This window comes from Martes martes (assembly GCF_963455335.1).
Source record: "Martes martes genome assembly, chromosome: 14".
NCBI lineage: Eukaryota > Metazoa > Chordata > Mammalia > Carnivora > Mustelidae > Martes > Martes martes.
This window is the reverse complement of record NC_137902.1, coordinates 63,532,856-63,557,123: the sequence shown is the minus strand read 5'-3', so window position 1 is coordinate 63,557,123 and position 24,268 is coordinate 63,532,856. Positions and strand designations below refer to the sequence as shown.

The 24,268-nt window shown below is 38.4% G+C and overlaps 1 protein-coding gene across 1 annotated transcript in view; it reads right to left on the bottom strand.

The window, feature by feature from the left end:
- TMEM26 (transmembrane protein 26) overlaps positions 1 to 22,107 on the bottom strand; it is a gene marked incomplete at both ends in the record, with an annotated part of 41,850 nt that extends 19,743 nt beyond the window's left edge. Inside the window, 2 exons of the mRNA XM_080823700.1 lie at positions 6,017 to 6,095; positions 21,917 to 22,107. Coding sequence (XP_080679826.1) covers positions 6,017 to 6,095; positions 21,917 to 22,107 — 270 coding nt within the window. The remainder of the gene's footprint in view (positions 1 to 6,016; positions 6,096 to 21,916) is intronic.
- Positions 22,108 to 24,268: the final 2,161 nt, after the last annotated feature.

Sequence of the window (24,268 nt, the reverse complement as noted above, 5' to 3'; positions counted from 1 at the left end):
CCCCACTCCCCCACCCACCCCCACTATGGTGAATATCAGTTTGTTCTCTATAGTTTGTTTCTTCATTTGTCTTTCATTTTTTCCCTTTAATCATTGGTTTCCTTTCTTAAACTCCATGAGTAAAATCAATGGTATTTGTCTTTCTCTGAATAACTTATTTAACTTAACATTATGCTCTCTAGTTCCATCCATGTCCTTGAAAATGGCAAATGGCAAGACTTCATTCTTTTTTGTGGCTGAGTATATATACCCATATATATATGCATGCCACATCTTCTTTATCCGTTCTTCTGTCAATGGATGCTTTGGGCTGCTTCCGTATCTTGGCTATTTTAAATAATGCTGCTATAAATATAGGGGTGTATGTATCCCTTTGAATTAGTGTTTTTTTAATTCTTTGGGTAAATACCCAGTAGTGCAATTGCTGGATCATAAGGTAGATCTATTTCTAACTTTTTGAGGAGGCTCCATACTGCTTTTTACATTGGCTGTACCAGTTTGCATTCCCATCAACAGTGCACAGCGGTTCCTTTCTCTCCACATCTTCACCAACACCCGTTGTTTCTTGTGTTGTTGATTTTAGCCCTTCTGATAGGTGTGAGGTGATATCTCATTGTAGTTTTGATCTGTAATCCCCTGATGGTAAGTGATGATGAACATCTTTTCATAGATCTATTGGCTATCTGGATGTCTTCTTTGGAGAAATGTCTGTCTATGTCTTCTACCCATTTCTTTTTCCACATTCACATAACTTTTATTATAGTACATTATTTAACTATTTTATTTTATTATTAGCTATTGTTAATCTCTTGCTGTGCTTAATTTATAAATTAAAATTTATCCTAAGTATATACATATAGGAAAAAACAGTGTATATTGACTTTGATACTATACACATTTTTAGGCATCCACTGGGGAAACTTAGAACTTATCCCTCATGGATAAGTGGGGGGCAATGTATTTCTTCAGCTGAGAATTAAGAACTATGGGTATATCATTCACTTTCTTTATGCTATCCAATGTATTTTTATTTATTTCTCTATCTATCTATCTATCTATCTGTCTATTGTCTTAGATAGCCTATGTGAGCAGAGTGGGGAAGGGGCACTGGGAAAGGAAGAGAGAATCCTAAGCAGGCTCCAGGAGGCTCAGCATGGAGCCTGACGTGGGGCTTGATCTCAAGACCCTGAGATCATGCACTGAGCCAAAATCAAGAGTCGATCACTTAACCGACTGAGCCATCTAGACACCCCGATCCAATGCATTTTAAAGCAGTTACCTAATTGTGCAGTCACTGAATTCCTCTTAACTTTCATAGTTAGTACTTAATGACTGCATTTGGACTGTACCCTGAGGCTTTGTTTCTGATGATTGACCACAGATTATAATGAATAAGACATTTAGGTCTGGTGCTAAAATACATGCCATTTAGGGTTCCTTCTTAAAATGCAAATGAAATTTTCCTGTCATTTTGCTATCCATTGTTTTTTTTAATTGGAATATTTGTTTTTTGGGTATTGAATTTTCTAAGTTCTTCATATATTTTGGATACTAACCCTTTAACAGATAATGTCATTTGCAAATATCTCTTCCCATTCCATACATTGGCTTTTAAGTTTATTGATTGTATCCTTCACTGTGCAGACCTTTTTATTCTGATGTAATCCCAATAGTTTATTTTTGTTTCTGTTTCTGTTTCCCTTGCCTTAGGAGACATAACTAGAAAAAGTTGCTATGGCTGATGTCAAAGAATTTAGTGTCTATTGTGGGATTTAATGGTTTCAGGTCTCATATTTAGGTCTTTACTCCATTTTGAATTTGGTTTTGTGTATGATGTGAGAAAGTGGTCCAGTTTCCTCCTTCTGTAAGTTACTGTTCAGTTTTCCCAACACCAGGTGTTGAAGAGACTGCTTTTTCCCATTGGATATTCTTTCCTGTTTTGTTGAAGATTAACTGATGATATAATTATGGGTTTACTTCTGGGTTTTCTATTCTGTTCTATTATCTATGTATCCTGTTTTGTTCTAGTAACATACTGTTCTGATTACTACAGTTCTGTAATATAACATGAAGTCTGGAATTGTAATGCCTCCAGCTTTACTTTCCTTTTTCAAGATTGCTTAGCCTATTCAGAGTCTTTGGTTCCATGCAAATTTTAGGATTGTTCTGGTTCTGTAAAAAATGCTGTTGGTATTTGAGAGCTCTATAATTCACAGAGTAATAACTGGGGTTCCTTTTTTGAACCTAGACTAGTTGTAGAACAAACAAATCAATAATGAAAACAGGTATGATCTGGTCAGAACATCCATTCTAAGAGTTTATTTCTTGTCCAGAAGGATATTTATCTAAAATAACATTTGCTTAAGCAGGTAATCCAATTATTTTCAATCTTGCCTGTTAAACACTGAGACAACCAAAAAAATTAACATGTGCCTCTATTAAAATATGTATTTTAGTGTCAGTTTGCAGGTCAACTTAGGTTTATGGAAACTTTGACAAAGACCCAAACTTGATGTTTTTCCCTTTTTGTTCCTTCATTTTGCATGTAAATTTCTACAAGTTAACTTGTGCTTGATTTTTATCCAGATGCTAGGAATCTGAGGTAGAGAAAAAATATGTATGAGAGAAAAAGAGTGGTACTTGAAAATATAAGTGTAGCTAATTATTTATTTCACAAATTAAAAAAAAAAGGTTAAAAAAAGTTGATTTTTTTCAAACACCTGCAAGGCTAATGTACTTTTGAAACATTCACATACATATACACACATCACTACCATCATCATCACCACTGCATACCACACTCACATATTTGGACTTAGAAAGTATTTTTTTAAATGCTAATGCTGTAAGAAGTGTATTTTTCTTAATTAGTCTAGATACTACATCAATCAATCTGTAAGCCACTTGAAAAAAATAAAGAAAAGTCTGTCAAGAATCTACTTTTTTCTACTCCCCATCAAAACAACGAGTGTTATGGGTGAAATAACAAGAATACTTGGGAAAGAGCCATGTGCCATATCTCTAGGAGCAAAAATCCAGCGGTTCGCACACTTTTTTTTTTCTGTGCAGCTAAGACTCCATGGAAAGATAATGAAGATAAAAAATTAAATCTTTGAACCAAGCAACAAATCCTCATTGCAGAGTAGCTTTGTGAGAATCAAAAGGGCAAGAGGAAATAATTTTGACCACTTTATTCCATAGGCATGAAATCTATTTATTAAAAGTGGTGACCTTGATATGTTTTTTTTCATCCTTAGCACTAAAAATCCATAGACATATGATTATTACAAAAAACAAAAAAAAAAAAAAAGAAAAAAAAAAAACTTCATCTGCCTTGCAGGGGCCAATAGCTTGTAGTCCATATTATGATATTGCAACCTGAGTCCCATTCCATTCTTGTAATTCTACTTGTTACAAATTGATGAAAATTTTCCTTTAAGTGACAGCTGCTTAGGACTGCAAAGATCAACTGGTTTGATTCCTACAACATAACTTGGCTTGTATTGTTTTTATGGTAATATTATTTCCATTTAGCATTGTATATGTGAGTTCATTTAGATGATCTGGGTACAAACAAGCCACTTTCTCATGGGTCTTAAAAACTCTTATTAGCTTCAAGAATATTCCTCTGGGTCAAACCAGACCCTAACCCCATCAAGACCAGAAAGTTTCCATTGCTTTAATTCTGCCACTTCATAAATAGACCTAAGAATTATGGTCATAACTGTTGTCATAATCATGTTGTTTCTAGTCATGTGGACCTAGGCAGATGCAGAAATGAAGGTACAGAGCTGATCACCTAGTAGGAATGTCTTTATGAGATAGGTCAGGATGTTTTCCTAATGCCAAGACATAGGTTAGAACATTTAGGATGTAGAATACATGGAAAATGTGAAAAGAAATTAAATCACTCTCCTGTCATGAAAAAAAAAATCAGGTAATTTTGATAACTCCTCTAAAACATAGAACACATAACTGAGAAAGGCAGTGCGGTTTAACAGAGTAGGGGTTAAGACCTAGGTGCTAAGCCCCAGGACTGTTATTGATTAGCTGTGTGACCTTGAGAAAATTACTTAACGTTTCTGAGTCTCGGCATCCTCCTCTGTAAAGTAGAAATATATAATACATGCCTAATTCATGGAGTTGATGAGTTCATAAAGGAGAAAATGTATTTGAAAATACTTTGAAAGAAAGGACTACATAAAGAAAAGTGGTTATTATCACAACCAAATTTTTTTAAATGAATGGACTAAGAGAATTGCTGTACCTTCCTTTATTCTACCATTTCTCGTTTCTTTAAATGCAATCCCAATACTGTTTTGTCTCCCTTATGCTTACTTTTTTTCTACTTCCATCTCTGCCCACCCTGCCCAATTCAATCTTTGGGCATTCATTTTAATTCTTAGTGTCAAAATGAGTCAAATCCATTACTACTAAAGGTCCAATTTCTTTTGTAGTATGAAAATTAGAGAGGTACTGCCTGGGGCTCAAAAATCTTTTTTTATTAAAAAGAGAGCTTTTGGTTGCATGCTATTTGTTGTAATGGGATTTGACCTGTATATCAATTAACTGTGCAACGCATTTATATTATAAAAGCATTTGGGGAAATGAATTGTTATTGTGGATGATAGTCATGTTATAGAATTGGATGTGAAAGAAAGAAATGATTCAAATCACCAGAGCTTATTTCCATACCCCTGAAAGTAGTAAGTAGTAAGGAAATTGAAACAGTCCCCTAACTCTTATGGTATGGTTTTTAAAAACCATGATAACTTGAACCAGTCAATCTAGTGCTGCAAAAATATTTTGCTACAGTCATAGAGATAGCCTATGACTTTAATATTTTTAAACAGGGGATTTAAAGCAGATAAATGTTTTCCTCATGCCTATTTTATTGGTATGTGCTTGTGGAATTCTTCAGAAATAGTCCACAGAGCTAAATTCCCCTGTGTGTGCCTAAAATTTGGAGCAAGCATTTTCCAGACAAGGTTTGGATATCTGAAACATACATCAGAGTCTTAACTTTACTATAAAATGACCAACTGCAGCAAAGAAATCTGTATAGGGGCAAATTCTTATCTTGAATAATGCATTGTATCAGTGAAAGTACTGTAATAATATTATATCATAACCACAGCTTATCTATAACATAGCCCTATAACCTGACCCAGAAGATGTGAAGTCCAGGCTGGCATCTGCTGGAATCTGCCTTTTGCAGTGTGGTACAGGAGCATTAATAGCAATAGATCGTGAATCTAATCCAGATCCTGATACCTGGGGCTGCCCATCTAAGAAACAACTCACTTAAAAATCAGTAGCTCTTTCTCTCTGTATAGATTAGGGACTCTCATTGGAAGCCATTGTTTATTTTTTAAGTCAGTCCTTTACATGTAGCCCACCTCTCCCAATGGTAGATCTCATACTCCTCTTTTTAACTCTTCATATCTGGCTCCAGAGCAGAATACCTATTTCACTAAAACAGCTCATGGGACCCTCAAAAAGGAATCTTTTGTAATCTGTAAGGCCTGTATTTTAAGACAGACTGTTTTTAGTAGCCCCTCCAAGTTTGATTGCATTTACATAGCAGAGTCTAGACAATGGGGTTTCTTTTTAATTTCTGCTACTTTTATTTTATAGGATACTAGATTATTGAGCCCTGCCCATTTTCAGTACAATATAGAATTCATTGAATCTGCAAAGTTTAAAACCAAATTTTTACACACAACCCTCCTGTACCCCATGTAAAAAAAACTCTAGCATATTTGAGGTCAGGAGTGCTTAAGAACAAGATCTTTAACGTAAGTTGTTAATTATATAATCTTAACTCTTAACTGTAACATTTTTATTGGTTTTGATAGATCATGAATTCACTTTCTTTTGCTAATGGCCTCTTACTTTTTCAATTCTTGATAACTCCAATTCCTTTGAGAAGTGCCTTTCTGAAATAAATTAGATTATAGTATGAAAGTAGTTTACTGATAAATATCCCACTTTCCTACTTTCCAAAGGGTCATACCTGGGTCTCATCATGCATTTCAAGAAGCCATAATGATGGAACAATGCTAATCAGATATAAAAATATGGCTGGTGAAAACCTGTAAAAGAGAGAAAAAAATTTCAGTTTTTACCAAAAAAACCCTCTTTTTTAATTAAAGAAAAATAAATACACATACCCTGATCACATTGAGTTAAACCTTTTTATCTCAAGTGTCTATTTCAATGGGGATAAAAGCATTATGTGATTTCTGCCATATGGATTGTAGAGAAACAAAGTAACTGCAAAAGGCACTAGCAGCTGTCATTCTCACTGAATTTCTAATCCAATTAATAGAAGTTAATTTTAATATGGCTTAATGGGCCACTGCCAACTAGTTTCAGGCACAAAACTGGATATTTTGCATTTAATATGTTTTACAACAAGCAAATACAGCAATAGTAAATCTTCTTGGATTTTTTCAACATTGTAATTTCAAGAAGATTAGCTACATTTTTAAATATTAATCTGGAATTCTGAAAGCTCAAATAGTAACATCCTACTAGAACACAAAAATCAGATGATAATGAATAGGAATGAACAAAATCAACTGACTTTGTGATTATCTGATAAACCTAGTAAAAATTAAAATGCAAAGAAACAACAGCAGATGAAGTGCTTGGTATTGTTTTAAAAGGCCATCTATATTCATTATTTGCTGGCTTAAAATTCAGAGGGTAGTCCAAAGAGTGGGCTTTTATAGCCAAACATATTTAGGTTCAAATACCAGTGGCTCTGTCTGCTTCTTAGTCCACAAAATGGAGACAGTCACTGTAATAGTCAGCATACCAATATACCACAGACTGGATAGCTTAAACATCAGATAGTTATTTTCTCATGGTTCTGGAGGTTGGAAGCATAAGCATGGTGAGGTCTCCCTTCCTTGTTTATAAATAGCCACCCTCTTGCTGTATCCTGGCCTCACATGGCCTTTCCTCAGGGCATGCACATCACAAGCAGAGAGAGACAGAGATCACTCTCTTCTCCTCTTAAAAGTTGACCAATCTTATTGGATTAAGATCCTACCCTATGACCTCATTTACCCTTAATAACTTCCTAAAAGCTATATCTCAAAATAGAGTCACACTGGGGGTTAGGGCTTCAGCATACAAATTTTTGGGAAACACAGTTTAGTCCAGAGTGGTCCCATTTATCTCACAGAGGTCTTTATTACACTTTCTGTAAAGCAGTGCATGGCAGAGGTGGGTATTCCATAATAGATAACTACTATTAGTATTTTTATAGGACATTATATAATGAAAATATGCCCTTAGAAATTCAAAATAAGATAAGAGTAACATACTTTCCAAATTTATTTCTTAAAATTGCACTTCATTTTAGATAGGACTATTGCATCTCAAAGAAAAAAATTGTGAGTTCATATAATTTTATTAAAATACTTTAAGTATATGCATGTGATGGTTTAAAATGGTTTGAAAAACAGAAATGTTAATTGCTCAACAAATAGAATTATTTGAGATGAAATGGTATTAAAACCATATGATCATAATCTAGGAGAGAAAAGTGAGCAAACCTAAATGGAAGACAACATCTAGAATGGGCTTTTTCAAGACTGTTAACAATTTCACTAATACTGCCTTTCAGCTTTTGGAAAGAAGGGAGAAAGGACAAAAGAAAGTGAGGTCTTTTAAAAAAATCAATATTTCATATAGATACTCTTCCACCTTTGATTTCCTGCAAAGAACCAATTTTGAAACAAAAGGTTATGGCTCATGATATTATTGAAATCTGACTTGGAAGATGGCTGGGTGACAGAGAGATAGCAAAAGCCCCCATGTTGAACATACTCTTAAAAGAATGGGGAAACCTTGGTGTGCCTGGGTGGTTCAGTCGTTAAGCCTTCTGCTCAGGTCATGATCCCAAGGTCCTGGGATTGAGCCCTGCATCAAGCTCCCTCCCCAGCGGGAAGCCTGCTTCTCCCTCACCCACTCCCACTTGTGTTCCCTCTCTCATGCTGTGTCTATGTCAAATAAGTAAATAAAATCTTTAAATAAAATAAGGAAAATTTATTCCTTGACCTTACATATCAAGGGAAACATCAGCAGAGAGTATTTCTTTTGTGAGATTGAGAGAAGAAATGAATTCCAATGGCAAGGACATTTTGGAATATGTGAATGTTTGTTCGGCTATGTCAAATGTTGACTGGATTGCAATTTTTTTGACTCTCTAGGAATTAAGTTTGGGATTGACTCCCCTAAAAATAGCATAACAATAATATCCAGGAAAACCATGGACTGAACATATAATAATTCTTGAAAGAGGTTCAACATGAAACAAACAACCCTTAACATCTTGCATGCATAAGAATGATTTCTATAATTGGAAAAAAAAATACTATCCTATTTCAAAGTATTTCCTCTAATTAGGAATCTAGTTATGTAAAAAAAAAACAAACAAACCTAAAAAACAAAAACAACAACAAACTTTAAGATCCGAGATTGTCTACATTACCTGCCACAGAACATCTAAATTCCATAATCGGACATTCAAAGACTCCGTATTCTAGTTTTTCCACTTCCCGTTTCTCTTCCTGCACTACATCCTCAAAACAAAATGTTTTCTACAAAGTTCCCCTCACTTCAATCTGTCTTCATAATCTTTTTCGACATAAGTGAGAAGGGGGTAGAAAGAAGATATCACGCTGAGAGCCTAGGAATTTACCATATTCAACTCAGTCCGTAGCGTTTCTCCCCGTATGTCCCACCCTCCTAACCCTATACCGGAGAGGATTTGCTGGAATTTCGGGAGGCTTCCAGAAAGAGTTACTGGTGACGTGGATAGCACGCCTAAGTGATCAACAGCAAATCACCATCCAGAGCTTCCTCCTGTCCTTCCTCTCTAACTCCCCTGTAGTCAGCTGTGGTAGTTGTACAGCTGAAATTAAAACAACAAACCTTATGGAGAAAATAGAAGTCTCTCTTATCTAGGGAAGTATTAAAACATGTCTAAATATATTTTATTTTTTGGATACGAGGAATACATTTCAGCCACATATAGCATATGTTTTGTTTGACCGTTCGTCCCTGTTAAGAACAAAGTGCTCCGACAGCTTGATTAATCTGAGAAGAGAGGTTCTGAAATGACTTTAGAGGAAACGTCCCTCCAAATTATGACTGTCTGCTTTGGAATGCTCTCCTCTTGCCTCTCTAGCCATGAACATCCTACCTGTATTTCAGAGGCATAGTAGGAATTAATCTTAGCTTATATTTCTCTTGTGACCTAACACATTCTCCACTATTTCATGATTACGTGTATATTAGCCTTAGCTTTCCTAATACAGGCTCCTTGAAGGCAGATTCTGTCTTATTTATATTTATCTCCCTCCCTTCTTTCCTCTCATTCATCTTTTCTTCTTCTCAGTGATATCAGGTGTCTTATTAAGTCTTTAATAAACGTTTATTAAGAAAATGCTTAAATGCTTGAGTGCCTGAATTTATGAATAAAATGGAGGGAATGGAGGGTACTGGCATCTACAAAGACCTTTTTTATTCCCATTTCAGGAGATCCAGTAGCAAGTACACCCCTGGAGTTGTGGCCTGTGAAGAATTACTACACAAACCTAGGAGACCCAGATCTGAATCACCTGTTCCAAGGCACATCTTCCAAGGTAGTGGAAATTTGTTACCTTCCCTATGAGTCAGTGTCCTCATCTATAAAATGGAGATAAAATATCCAGGTCATAGGATGGTTGCAAGGATGAGAAGAGTGTGTGTGTGTCATGGGCCTGATACTGTAAGGCTCAACACATGTGCATTGCTGCCTTACCTAGGCTCAGCTCTGCAAGTAAACTCATAGCTACATATTCAAGACCTACACCTAAAGAGGACCAGAGGATACCAGGTTAGAAGGCTGTTTCTTCAAATAACTCACAATCAATCCTATTGTCAAACTATAATTCCCCAAATGAAACCTGTTTAAGACCTCTTGAATCAGAGGAAATTGTCTGCACTGCTAAAGACATCATTATCCTTAACTCCACATTTGATGTTAAGGCAAATCCCGTCATCCAGTCATGGTTTGCGTGGGTCATTTGCCCATAATAGCTTACAGAATGCTGCACAGTCAGGGCCCTGCCTACCTCTTGGGCTTTGTCCCTTGTCATTTTTCCTCACTGTGCTCCCATAACATTGTTTTTCATTCAGTTCTGGAGAAAACCTACTTACTTTCCTAACTCAGGACTTCACACATGTATTTCTCTCTCGAAACATCTCTTTACCCCCACTCTTCACCTGATTATTTCCTTCTCATAGTTCATGTCAGGTGTATGAGATCCTGTGGAAGAACTTTCCTGGTCCTCCACTCTAAATTAGATCTCCTTGTTATATTTGTCCTATAGCACTCTTCATTTTTACCCTATAGATCTTCGAAATTTATAATTATATATGTGCACATGTGTGTGTGTTCGCTGGCACTTAACTGTCTCCCAGCAACTGTAAGTAGTATAAGCACAAAAGTTGTGTGTTCATCCTTATATCCTCAGTGCCTCCCACAGTACTTGGCTGTGTGTTCTCCACAAATATTTGTTGACATGGTAAGGTCCTGGTTGATTTAAAATTTCTATTTTCTTGACACTCTGTTGCTTGTTTGACTAGAAACCTATTCTTGATATATCACATTAGTTGATTCTTATCAAAAGTTTTTTTGAGGGAAACTAATTATTCTGTTCTTACATGAATTTAATATTATTTTGCTACTATGAAAGATTTAATATTCAGGGTGACATTCTAGCCATTACTTATTAGTTGGAAGGTTTGCCAAATTCTTGATCATGTGTTGTCTGTGCAATTCAGTTTCAGAACCAAGGAGAATCTGAACTCTAAAAATTATAAACTATGCCTGATCCTACCTTTTTCTGTGCAATTAATCAAATTGCATGCCTTTTCTTAGCAGCTACAAAATAATTTTATTCCAGACTTTATGTCAACAGCATCAGAAGTAAGTCAATGCCAAGCATTTTGTATAAAGTCTAAAACCATAGAGAGGGCTAGCCAATCCAGAAATAAATTAGGTTTCTGGATACTTGTTTATGAAAATAAGATACACTATTTATTAATAAGCTAACAAAAACTGATAAACATGATAAATTCATAAGACACGTTCAAGTGGGAAATTTTTAGAAAATGTGTAACACCTTATTACTAATCAGCTATTTGGCCTTAGAGCCTCAAAGATACTATGATACAAATTACCATTATCCTGTCAGAAGACAAAAGGTTCCCAACATTAATAGTTTAATGATAAATTTTGTTGCTTAGTTTTTTTTTTTTTTCAAATTAAAACCTTTAAAAAGATACTCTTTCTTTCTAAGAAGTTTGGTGTTTTTGTTTTGTTATTCATTTATTTATAAACTTTTTTAAAGACTGTATTTATTTATTTGATAGAGAGAGTGCACACACACACAGAGAGCTATAGGCAGAGAGAGGGAGAAGCAGTCTCCCCACTGAGCAGAGAGCCTGATGAAGGACTTGATGTCAGGACCCTGAGATCATAACCTGAGCCAAAGGCAGGTGCTTAAACAACTGAGCCACCCAGGCATCCCTTGTTTTGGTTTTTAAACCACAGCCCTTATCCAACCCACCAGTTTTCTCTAAAGTAATGGCAGGAGCAACCTCTTAAAGGATTTTTTTCTCTATTTGTTTATGTACTCATTTGTTTACTAATCAAATGTGTTAAAGGTCTTGCTATCTGCTAGACACTGCCCTGAGCTCTTAAAGAGCTATCCTCATTTTTTTGTTTGTTTCATCCAAAAATAAAATATTACTAATCATACAAAGTTGTCATTTCAACAAATTACAGTGTTTTTCACAAAATAATTATGTCATGACATTTAGCAATTTAGCCCTACAAGGCATCTTATTTATTTTATCTTATCATTAGTCTACAGTTAGGGTTCCATTTTCTTTTTTTGAAAAATGACAGCTACCATTTTCTTGTTGGGAAGTAACCTTTGTTCCTTTTAGAAATGTATTACAATATATATCAGCAAATAGAAAAATTAACCATAATATCCCCACTACCCTGTATGGCTTTTCTCTCTGCAAACAGTGAGGATTCTAGTCTTCTAACCATACCCATAGATAATAGATAATATTTAAGTGAAATAGATACTGTAAGTAGTATAAGTGAAATAGATACTGTAGGTAGTATAAGAAAATAGATAATATTTAAGTGAAACAAAACTACAGTTCCAAGATTACTTCGGTGTGGATCACGATTTTATTTGTACTTCACTCTCAGTATTTCCTAAGCTAGAAAGGCAGACTGGAGTTGTAAGGATACTAGCCCCAAGATTCACAGTCTCATATTAAACTGCCTTGAGTGTCCTCAATAAAATTTCCAGAGCACTTTATAATAATAGGCCTATTTTCATGGAATCAAGAAACTAGGTCAAGATACCCTTTCATGAGCCCCCAAACGGTGTCTAACTGTTTAAGGATTGTCTGTCCTCTCACACAGACTACTTTGTCTAAGTGGGCCTTAACATCCGCGATTTCCATCTGGGCTGTTCAGCAGCGGCGTGGTGTCCGTCCACACTGGGAAGAGCAGCCAGCATGACGCCTCCACACACAGCTGAAGACATTCTTGCAGAACACAGAACCCTGCACACCTGGGAAGACACGGATCCAACCCCAGATACCCCCCCGTCTGTCTTCTTAAGCAGCTCACCCTCCCATAGCCTTTGCCTGTGCCTGCCCATCAGGCAGGCAGAAGGCCACACCAAAGGGCCATACGCTCATGAGAACTCCCTCTGAGAGGAAAACGAGTAAGGGTTGAGCATGATTTAATTGGTACCCAAATCAGATGATTGGTTTGTGTTCTCCGTGATCTTCTGGGAGAACAGGTGAAGTACAAGATCTCAGGAGACTGGAGGAATTTCATATGGGCTGGGAATGCCCCTTCTTTATGCTTTGAAAGCCCTTCACAAACGCCCACATTTAGGTTTGCCAAGAGAATACTTCTGGAGGTGAATAGTAGGGCTCTTTGTTGTAATTTTCATTGTTATTGCCAGTTGTTTTTCTAATAAAGTCATATTCCCAAATTATGATATAAACTGGTGGCAAAATTAGTACTAGATACTTCACTTAAAAATTTCCCAAAGTAGGGGCGCCTGGGTGGCTCAGTGGGTTAAAGCCTCTGCCTTCGGCTCAGGTCATGATCCCGGGGTCCTGGGATCGATCCCAGCATCGGGCTCTCTGCTCGGCAGGGAGCCTGCTTCCCTTCCTCTCTCTCTGCCTGCCTCTCTGCCTACTTGTGATCTGTCTGTCAAATAAATAAATAAAATGTTAAAAAAAATTTCCCAAAGCATATTTAAAGCAAGAACAAGTTTTATTAAATTTGAAGCTGCTCACATTCAAAGCTCAGCAGTATGCTTCAGTATGACTAAAAAATTTATAGGAACAAAATATGCATCAATTTTAAGATCTATGTACTATTTTTCTCATAAAATTTCTGAGGCAAAGAAAATCACAACATCTTCTTAAATGAATTGGTTCCAACAAAAACCCTAACTACTGCCGTCATGATATCCCCTCAACCTGAAAAACCTTTCTCTCTTTCCTGCACTCTTGTAAAACCCCCAGCTATTACAAAGGCCAGTACATAAATCACTTACCTGAGAAGTTTCCCTTGCCTAACAAGCCTACTGTAGTGATCGTATCTTTATTCTGCAAACATTCTTCAATCTTGGACTTAATTTGTGGAAAATTATTTGGTTCTTCAGGGTGTTGTTTTTTTCCTGTTCTCATATAACTGCATGTATTTTATATTCCTTCAAGAACATCATTATAGCACTTAGTACAATAACTGATTGTTTAATGATTAAGTGAACCTAAGTGCTAATGACTACAGGAATTTTAATGGTCTCTGAGAGGATAAAATGCATGATGGATGTTATTTATGTAATGCTGTAACTCATTTCATTCTATAAAAGACAGTGGTATTTATTTCTGTTCTGTGGAAGAGCTTATTTCTTCACCTTAGGAACAAAAATACAGGCGCTCGAGGATTTCCCCCCTCTTCTGTTTTGTTTTACATCCTGTGTTGGCTTTCCAAGCATGTCTACTTGTGCAAGAGTCTCTGAGCCATGTCCATGTGTAGCCTGGACTCTTCTACATTCCGTTCTAAGCAAAATCATCCCACTGCTCATTTTCAAGTCACCCCAATTTTGAAAAAGACAAAATACTCTGACCCTTTGCCCACTATCGGGAATCCTCGATCCTAAAAATCTATGTAGTTGTATTTTCCACAGATAAAACCCAGTCTGCTTATTGAATGCAGAGCACAAGAAATCAGCTGATGGCGTTCAGAACTGGGATGAGGATGCCTCTGAGCCTTTGCTTCCTCCTGTGTAGAAGCAAGAATAGTGCCTCCAGGGCTCTAGTGAGGACGAAATAAGGTAATGTGGGCCCTGTACGTTCCCAGCTCAATAAATGTGAGTGCTCTCTCCCTTCTCTTTTATAATGCACTTTCTGAAATTGAAATATAACATGCAAACAGAAAAAAAAAATAAATGGGAACACTAACCAAATGCTAGGAATTGTTCTGTGATTTAGTATAATTAGTTGTGACCTTAGACAAGAGGTGGAGCCTTGCTGAGCAGCAGCATCCTCATCATCAAATGGTAATAAAGAGTAAAGCTCTCTTCTAGGGTCCTCGTGAGGCTCACTGACATAATGGATGGGAAGCAGGCTTGGAGCATTGTCAGTACTCAGTAACTGATAGCTGTTTCCACCCCCATTGTCACCATCACCATCACCTTCATCATCATGCTCATCACTACTATTAACGGACTGTCAGAAAATGGCACAGCCAATTTATTAGGAGGCTGTTCAAGGCAGATTAAAACAGGTGTGTGAGACAGGAAGCTCAATCAGGGACCTACAAAAGCAAAGGAATACTGGAAGGACCCGACCAGGACTGGCAGCAAGGCTGATAGTAGACAGGACTTCCTCCCCCTAAAGAATACTAATTTTTATTCTAATAAGCATACAACATTAAGTCAGTTGTACATCCATGGTCTTTTTAAAATCAGTCAGACAAACTGAAGATAAAATACAACACTCTTCTCTAAACGATTATTGTAGGTTTGTATTCAGAGAAAAGAAACCAAATCAATCCCAATCTGGCATTTTATATTAACAATCTGTGTGTCCTTAATATCACTTAAACGTGACTTTCAAAGAAAGTTCAATTTTCAATACCTGCATATAAAAACTCCTGTTTTGTTTAAAAACAAAACACTGTTTTTTTTTTTTTAAACAAAATAACTTATATCTCCTAAGTCTAACCCTCCTGATACCTGTGCTCCAGAGAAACTTCTGGAGTAATGAGGATCATGCATATGAGGAGAAGAGACCTTGAGTGAAAGATGATTTTTCCATTGTTGGAAAAGAAGTTAAACTATTCAGATTTGTCCTGATGCTCTATGCAAATAATGGCACTGCATGAGAAGGAGAAATGCATGAAATTGAGGAGGAAGGATATATTTATACCAGCTCATGGGAGCTGCCCACATCAATTTGCACTTTGTTTTTCTCCCTGTCAAGTATAAGAAGTTACAAAATACTAGAACCTTCATTTTTAGTTCTAAATGTCTATGTTGAACATACTCTTGAAAAAAGCATGGACATCACTTAATGGTTCAGTTTTCTGGGGTTCCCATTCTAAATGCAGACATAATTATTGCTTTGATCCCAAGTCCATTGTAAAATAAAAGAAGAAAATATTACAGTTTCTTAGGAGTGAAGTATTTTACTAATTCAAGTTAAGGTAAGACTCTTCTTCCTAAACCATGAGTCAGATCACTAAAAACAAAATCATTTGCTGATAACATTTAATGTGTGCTTCCAAAACAGATGCAAACCTAAGTCATCCTTGTGCACTGAACTCAAGGCTCAGGATATAAAACACATACACACAGCCTGCGAAGACAATGAATATTATAAAACTCTGGATACACACTTCAGACAGGGCTGATAAATCCAAAGCACATTGGAAAGTGTTCCTAGAATAACTTAAAAGCTAAACAGAGATTTCAAGAAATCTGGACAGCAAGTGCGAACAATAAGAGAAATAGTCTATCTGCTGGGAGAATTTCCATTGCCCAAGTTGGCCATATGGAAATCACAGGGTCTCCTAAATCTCTCCAATTCATCTTCCTTGATATCTGAAAAGATCAGCAAGAGAAGAGTGCTTTTATTTCCCACCTTCCTCCCTGGCTAAACAATTTTGATGAAGGAAGATACACACTGTCAAATACTACAGAATGACAAAGACCAAGAATGACACAACCCAAGACTTGTTCAAGGTTAGGCTTCGGCTTCATATGGTTTCTGTCAAGTCTGGGTTTCCACTTCTGCTGTTGAACTTTCTAAATACAACTGAGTATTCAGAACAGACTACATTGAGGGTTTTTGTTTGTTTGTTTGTTTGTTTTGTTTTGTTTTTTTACAAAATTGGTTTGAATTTGAAATCCATTTAGGATAGACTCTCTTCTGATTCCCCATTTGTCTTTCCTGTTTGTAGTTGGGAGCCACCCAGACATTGTCTAACACATGGTGTCTCAAATGAGATATGGTAACAATATAAAATTTAAAAGGAATTTTTCACTTAGAGGCAAAGGACCTGGGGAAGAGTAGAGACCTGGAGGAAGAGAAAAGAAATGCAGTTGTATCTGTCTTCTGGGGAGTATGTCAGAAATGTCCCAGGGCACCCTTGGCCTTTCTCTCTCCCTCTTTTCATCGCCCTGGCTATTCCCACATTGACTCCTTCTCCTCTCTAAACAGACAAGCCTCCGATGTCTCCTCTCAGCCAGGCTTCTCTAACCACCCAGTGGGAACCCTCCCCTGCTCCTTTATCCCTCTGTAACTGCTACCACTTAGGCCTCCAGAGTTGAGATCCTTCTTTGTTACTTTTTAGCTCCCTTGTTTCTTATTGACTTCTTTATTTTCTGAGTCCCTGGACTAAAACGTGAGTTCCTTCAGGGAAGAATTTTACCTGTTTTTTTTCACCCTCCATATTCTTGACACTCAGTGTCTAATACCTATTAGCTATTCCACATACATTTGTTGAATGAAGATTGATAAGGCTTTCCAGAGAAATCTGCTCAAGGTTTCCTACACTCGCCTCCCTCAGGACATCCTTTAACTACACAGCCTTTGCACTCCTGTCTCTTACCCGTATCTCCTGTTCCAGCTCAAATGCCATGATGGCCCTTCTCCCTACTCACCCCACCCCCATACACTTCATCACATCCCTTCTCCCCTAAACAGCTGGACTCTTGATACCCCGCTCCTTCAGTTGCCAGCTAAGTAATCGTGAATAAAATGACCTCATAGCTCTATGCCTGTTTCCTCATCTAAAAATGGGGAAAAACAGAGAAACAAAATCATTGCGGCTGCTGTCAGGATCACATGGAATAATCTGTGTAGGACGAAAGAGCCTGATCATCAAAAATGCTAAATATTCTTAATTATTCCTACATACTTGAGCACTTAATCAGAATGCTACCCTTAAATTTAAAATCTCAAATATTTTGGTTTTCTGTTCTTTCTGCCTATTCACACAGAGTCTAGCATAGTATCATATGTACTTATTGGGTAATTCAACAAATAGACATTTGGTTAAGCTCAATAAAGGAAATAGGAAAGAGATATAATGAAGAAAGGTGACCAAGTAGGTAAGGTCTTTTATTAACTCAATTATATTTACCTTATATTCTTGAAATTCTGATGAGGGAATCTCAAGGCTTGATCAGTATTTTTGCCAATAAATTCAACTTAGATTTCTATTTATTTGCAGATACTGCCTCCTTTCAAGTAAACAGTCTTCAAACTTTTCACAATCTTGGTCATTTTTCTTACTCCTGAGAAATATTTTATTGGTATTGGCAAATAAGCAACAGAAACATTGTCTTGTGTTTGACTTTACCTAAATGGTAATTCATAGATCTATTAGACTGTTACCCGGATAATAGAAAATAAAATCAAGAAAACAAAAAACCAAGCAATACTAATCTCCATCATATAGGAATGTAAGTGAATGTTCATGTGAAATTAATAAATACCAGGTGAAAAGGAGCAAATTACACCAGCACACATTTATTGGGCTTAACAAGGGATGTGTCATTGGCTCACCCTCTCTATCCTATAGGATTCCAACAAATTAAACTTCTCCAACTGAAAGTTATGAGTGTTGACGTAATGTTGCTGTCCCTGGACAGCTGAGCTCAGCAGCACTAGTTCCATGTTTCCTTTCCAAAGGATAGCTAAAGAAACATTCTTTTGACAAGTGTAATATGTTTGCTATAGTTCAGGAATTTTTTTTCACATTTTCCTCTATAGCTCAATGTATCGTTCCATGATTTCTGTGGGTTTGATTTATGTGGGGTCAGGTGCAAAAGTTAGTAAAAAGCACAATGTTCAGAATAGACCAGAGTAATCTAAATGAGGGTCATAGATTCGATGCTCTGGAAAAGAAATTTTCACCTCCTGTATGTATGGAGCTTCATCTACCATTCAGGCATTATTTGACTGGTTGATTTATTTTAAGTATGGGAAGGTTTCGCCTTATTCTTCTTCTTAACTTGTAGATGGATAATGTATCCAACTGATACAAAGGATAATTCTTTGACAAGTCCTTTAAAAGAAATTAACCCGTAGTATACATAATTCTGTAACTTTATTCTCCTGACAACATGTCATAGGCATCTTTCTAGGTCAATAGTAAACTCCAGCTCATCACTTTTTAATACCATCAAAATATACATCGTGTGGGTATATTAAAAATTTTCAACCAGTCTATTGATGGTTAATCAGGTTGTTTTTAAGTTTATTTTTTAAAAGATTTTTTTATTTATTTGACACAGAGAGAGAGAGAGAGAGGTCACAAGTAGGCAGAGAGGCAGGCAGAGAGAGAGGGGGAAGCAGGCTCCCTGCTGAGCAGAGAGCCTGATGCGGGGCTCGATCCCAGGACCCTGGGATCATGACCTGAGCCGAAGGCAGAGGCTTTAACCCACTGAGCCACCCAGGTGCCCCTTAGGTTTATTTTTAACTTACAAGATGGAAATTAATATTTTCGTATGTATGCTTTACATACGACCACCTTGGGTTCTATAGGGTAGATTCCAAATTATAAGACCAATGGATCAAAAGGTGTATAATACATAGATCTGTACATAAATCTATATATTTACATTTTTTCTGTAGAAAGATCTAGATACTGTCATATTTACTTAATTTTTTTTTTACTTCATCAGTCTTGATTTCCTGATGGAAATTGTTTTTTTAATCACACAAAAATAACAAAAATCATGCCTTGCCTTACTTAGAAAACTTCAACCCAGCAATGAAATATGTCTCAAATCAAATACTTTTTAATTGTTACCATGTTATACATGGATAATTGTCTATTTTTCAGCATCCTAATTTCTGATTTTTTCCTCCTTAAACTTACTGACAATAGTGTGTAAGCTTTGTCCACCACAAAAATGACCACATTTTCAGGCTCAGCAGAACAAAGCATTTAGTAATATCAGTAGAACAAAGCATTATTAATCACATTTTTATTTAGATCATTTACAAAGACTCAGTTCTTGAAATTTTCTAAGTCAAATCTACTATTTTCTTTGCTTATTTTCCAATATTAGTCTAGATACTGAGCCAGCACAATTTTTTCAATAAATGCTAAAATATACATTACACATCACGGCCTGCTCTGAAATAAAGGTGAGAAATTTTTTCTACTTTCTGATTCTGAGCCAATGGTTTATTGGCCAGTCCCTCAAGTAAAGTTGCTGGACTTGTACAGACAGAAAATATGTCCAATTGACTCATAATATTTTTTAATAAGAAGAAAAAAAGAGAAAAATCCTAGTATTTAAAAAATAATTCCTTTTTATTCATCAACCATAAAATATATTATTTCATTTAATTTATAATAACCTATAAGTATTTATAGATGAGGAAACTGAGGGTCAGAGAGGTTCAGTAACATGCCCAATACCTCAGAGCAAATAAGTATTGCTCCATTGCTCCATTTTCCTTCTGATTTTGAGACCACATTACACACGAATAGGTCCCCAGTTCCCTATTTAATTCTACACATTGATCATCTATTTTTGCCCCAATCATTTTTCCTCTCATGGTTGTAATCAGCTGCCAGTGATGGTATAGACATGAAGGTAAAGTTTCAATGGGCTACAGTATTTCTACATAACTGGAGGGGAATTCTGACTTAACATGAGTGAAAGCCTCTGGTCTACTCTTGGAGCACAAGGGAGAATATTTCACGGACCATTGGGTTGGTCCCCCTTTTAAGGCTGACCTTTCTCCCAGAAGCTGTGTTGGCTGGTGACAGAACTACGTTCCATGGAACAATTTTTAGCCTCAGATCGCAGGCTCCTGCTACTGAAGATATTTTCCACCCTAGAATCTCAAAGCTACTCAGTAAAAATGAAATAAATCTCATACGACCTGTTGGGTGAACATTCTTCTCCCCTTCTGTTTTTTTAACCCTAAGACTTATTGGGGAAGCTAATGACAATTTTCTTTGAGGTTTTTAAAGGACACATTGGAAAGTACTTCAGATCTCTCCTCCTTAATAAGCTGATCATAGGGTGGGGGGAGGGGTTGTAACATTTCCATCCTTATTGCATTACATTAGGATTCTACCTGAATAATTTTTTCACTGATAATTCTGATAATTTTTAAAAGTGGGAAATTTAAGCAAGATTCACTTCATCTTAAGAGACACAACAGCACATTCTCACCCTTGGACTGTCACAAAATACAAAGCTTTTTGCAGTTTAATATGCAAAATTATAGACAAGGGGTTTATCCCCCCCCAATATGGTGGCTGACTATAATGCCATTGTGTATGTAATTCTTTGATTTGACTAATAATATATTCTTCCAGCATTAAGTATTTCTAAAATTACTGACATGTGAAAATATTGCCTTACTGTTTTTTAAAAACTAATGTATAGTATAATTTTACTGAATTTTTATGTGACTCTAGTCTTACTGTTTTTAAAAATTAATACAGGAAGAGGCCTAGCTTGGAGAAGTTTGGATAAAAATCTACTGGGAGTGGAGGGATGGAGGTGGAAACTCTCTGTAAATGGCAAGAGACTCTTTTTCTCAAGTCTTCTATTGCCAGTCAAGTCTTCCGGGAGGAAATAAAACATCACACAAAACCTGTAGTTCCTGCAGGTCGAGGTTAAGTTCGACCCTTCCTTGCTAGTCCCTCCACCCGCGTGGCAACCCTTCTCTGACAAGGTGAACTTCCGTTAACCGAGGTCCCACGGAACCAACCTGCGGCACCTGAAGCCGACGCAGAGCGGCACGGAAGTGCTTCGAGGGGCTTCTTGCCCTAGGCGGCTGTTCTATGCACACAAACTCTTACAAAAGTCGCTAGTGCTCAGCGAAAGGCACCCCCCCACCCGCAGGCACAGAGTAGCGAGTGCACACCCACACACCCCAAGTTCAGGAAGCTGGGCACATGGGCATGCCCCCGCCCCACGACTCCCCCGCTCTGGGGCACCTTCTGCAGAGAAGGCAAGTGTTTCCCTTCTTTTTTCACATCTTCCAAGTTGCCAAGCCTGGGACTGGGTGACACGGGGCAGAGACTGAGCCTGCCCTGTGTTGCCCTGGGACAGGAAGGACCCTGAGGTACCGCGGCGTGTCCCAGAGATGCGCAAGCATCTCGCGCTCCTTGGAAGCTCCCGGCGAGGACAAAGAGGGTCAGAATCCGAGTAAGAAATGGGCGGGCTGCGGGGAGACTGGCTCTTGGGCTGCGGGCGAACGCCATAGGGAACAGTGCCCAGGGACTCCGCGCGCCCTCCCTTTCCCGGGGTGCGCTCACCATTTGTAGCCTCTGCCGCGCTTGAACTTGAGGGTGAGCCCAGTCTCCAGAAAGAGCAAGAGGTTGAGCAGCGCGAGCAGCCAGTACCGCGGCTCCTTCTTCACCTCGGTCACTCGCCAGACCCCAACCAGAGAGTGCAGCACGAACAGCAGCCGGGTGGCCAGATCGTTGAGCAGGACCAGTCCCTCCATGCCGGCCCGCGCGCTCTGCCCGCCGCCCCCCGCCCCCCGCCCCCCGCCCCCCGCCTGCGCCCCCGCGGGCCCCCTCGGGAGCCCCGGAGCCCGCCCGTGGGCGGGAACCTGACAGCTCGAGACCCGCCGCTGCTGCCGTCCCTCCTCAGCCTCCCGAGCAGGGAGAGCAGGAGACAGCGGCTCGCCCCTCCCCCAAACTTCCTGACAACTCTCAAAGAGGGGAGAATCTAAACCCAGCCTGTCTACACTGCTGGGCTTTCCAGGGAGTTCTGGGGCTGCACCTCCGGGATCTCCGGGGCGTTATTCCCCGGCGCTGCCCATCTCCCTCTCAATCCCGGGAGCCAGGCTCCAGCCCTGCAATCTCCCCCATCCCACCCCCGCAGGGTGTCCTCCAAAACTTCCCGACTCCCAGAGATAGGGTGGAGTGAGGGTCGAGGTGCTCCATAGCCCGAAAGGGGGGAGGAGGACGCATCTGGGGCATCTCCTCCCTGGCTTTTCCACCGAAGTAGTTTGATTCACTCACACTTCTTATGGGAACAAGCTGTCATAGTGACTCTAAGCTGGAACGGAGGAGGGCCAAAGAATCCGCTGTCCAAGCAGTTTTGGAAACGCTGTTCCTGCGCAGTTTGAAGAATAAAACTTCGCAGGACTAGAGGAAATCAGATGGGGGTTTTCTGAGAGCGGCCCCTGCACCTCATTTAAGGAGTGGGTAGCCCAGGTTACTCCCACTCTTTGGTCAATGTGTTATCAAAGCAAAGAGATATTCTTTATTATGTCGTCCCTACTCTCACTCCCCCCCCCCCCCACCTCTAGGAATTTCTTCTGAAAGTTGGAGGTTAGCAAGGCAGGAAGGCAGAGGGCAAACAGAGGAAGGAAGGAGAGGATAAAGCCAGGGGTTGGACTTGTGGGAGCAATTCATGTAGCTGGGAAGGCACCCTTGAGGTCAATGACCAATGAATTCAACTCTGGTCTTTCTAGCATCCAAGGTGAAGAGGAAACTGAAGTCAGGGTTTCCTAAAATACCTTCATGATTTCTGTTCCCTTGTTTCCCTACTGCCTGTACCACGATTTATTTGAAATTTTTCTTTAAATGAACTCAAATTTTTACTGAAATAATTTTTAAATGAAACTTTATGTCACTTACAAATGGAAAAACCAGTATAGTAAGCCAGAAATAGAAGGTATTACAAAAACAAATAAAACAAAATGAAACTAAGTTATTGAAATCTCACTAGATATTAATTATTGCCTTCTAAGACTCTGTACCTCAACCCCCTTCTTTCTGGGGAGATAAAGAAATGCCAGGGGGTGCCTGGGTGGCTCAGTGGGTTAAGCCTCTGCATTCCCCTCAGGTCATGATCCCAGGGTCCTGGGATCAAGCCCCCTCCCACCCATAGTGTTTTCTGCTCAGCAGAGAGCCTGCTTCCCTCTCTCTCTGCCTGCTTCTCTGCCTACTTGTGATTTCTGTCTGTCAAATAAATAAAAAATAAAATCTTGAAAGAAAAAAAGAAATGACAGTCGTATTACTACCAAACAGGGATCTTCTCTTGACCGCATTAGTAAAACAGAGAAAAACACAAAAGGAGTATCTTGTTTAGGTTTATTCAACTTATGATCATCCCTTACCTTTCTTAAAATTAGGTTGAAAACTCTGAATTATATGATTAGTGTGTTCATGAAGTGAAAAAAATCCAGTTGTTTAGAAGCTCAGTTACTTCTGATACGGTTATCAGGAAGTTTTTCTTTTCCCTGTGGGTGTGTATTCCTCCATATCTTTCAGGAAACCCAGCAGTGATTTCCTGGGACTGCTTATCATAGTGCTTTTCATTGTGGGGTGATGGCATAGTGACCAGTGACCTCACGCTATTCAGTGACACACAAGAGCACAGTGTACTGGTGCAGAGGGAGGCAGGGTGGTATGGACACTGGAGCCTAGAGCCCGGCCAGCTGGCTGCCTTGAAGTCCTGGCTCAGCCACTTAGTAGTGTTATAACCTTTGTACCTCAGTTTCCTTATTAAGCCTATTAACTTATAGGGCCATTGTGAGGATCAAATGAGTTAATCTATACAAAGCACCTGGCAGGTAATAAGTACTTGGTAACACTGGTGATTATTTCCTGGACCAAAAAAGTTAGTTCCATGAACCGCTCTTTGATGATCTG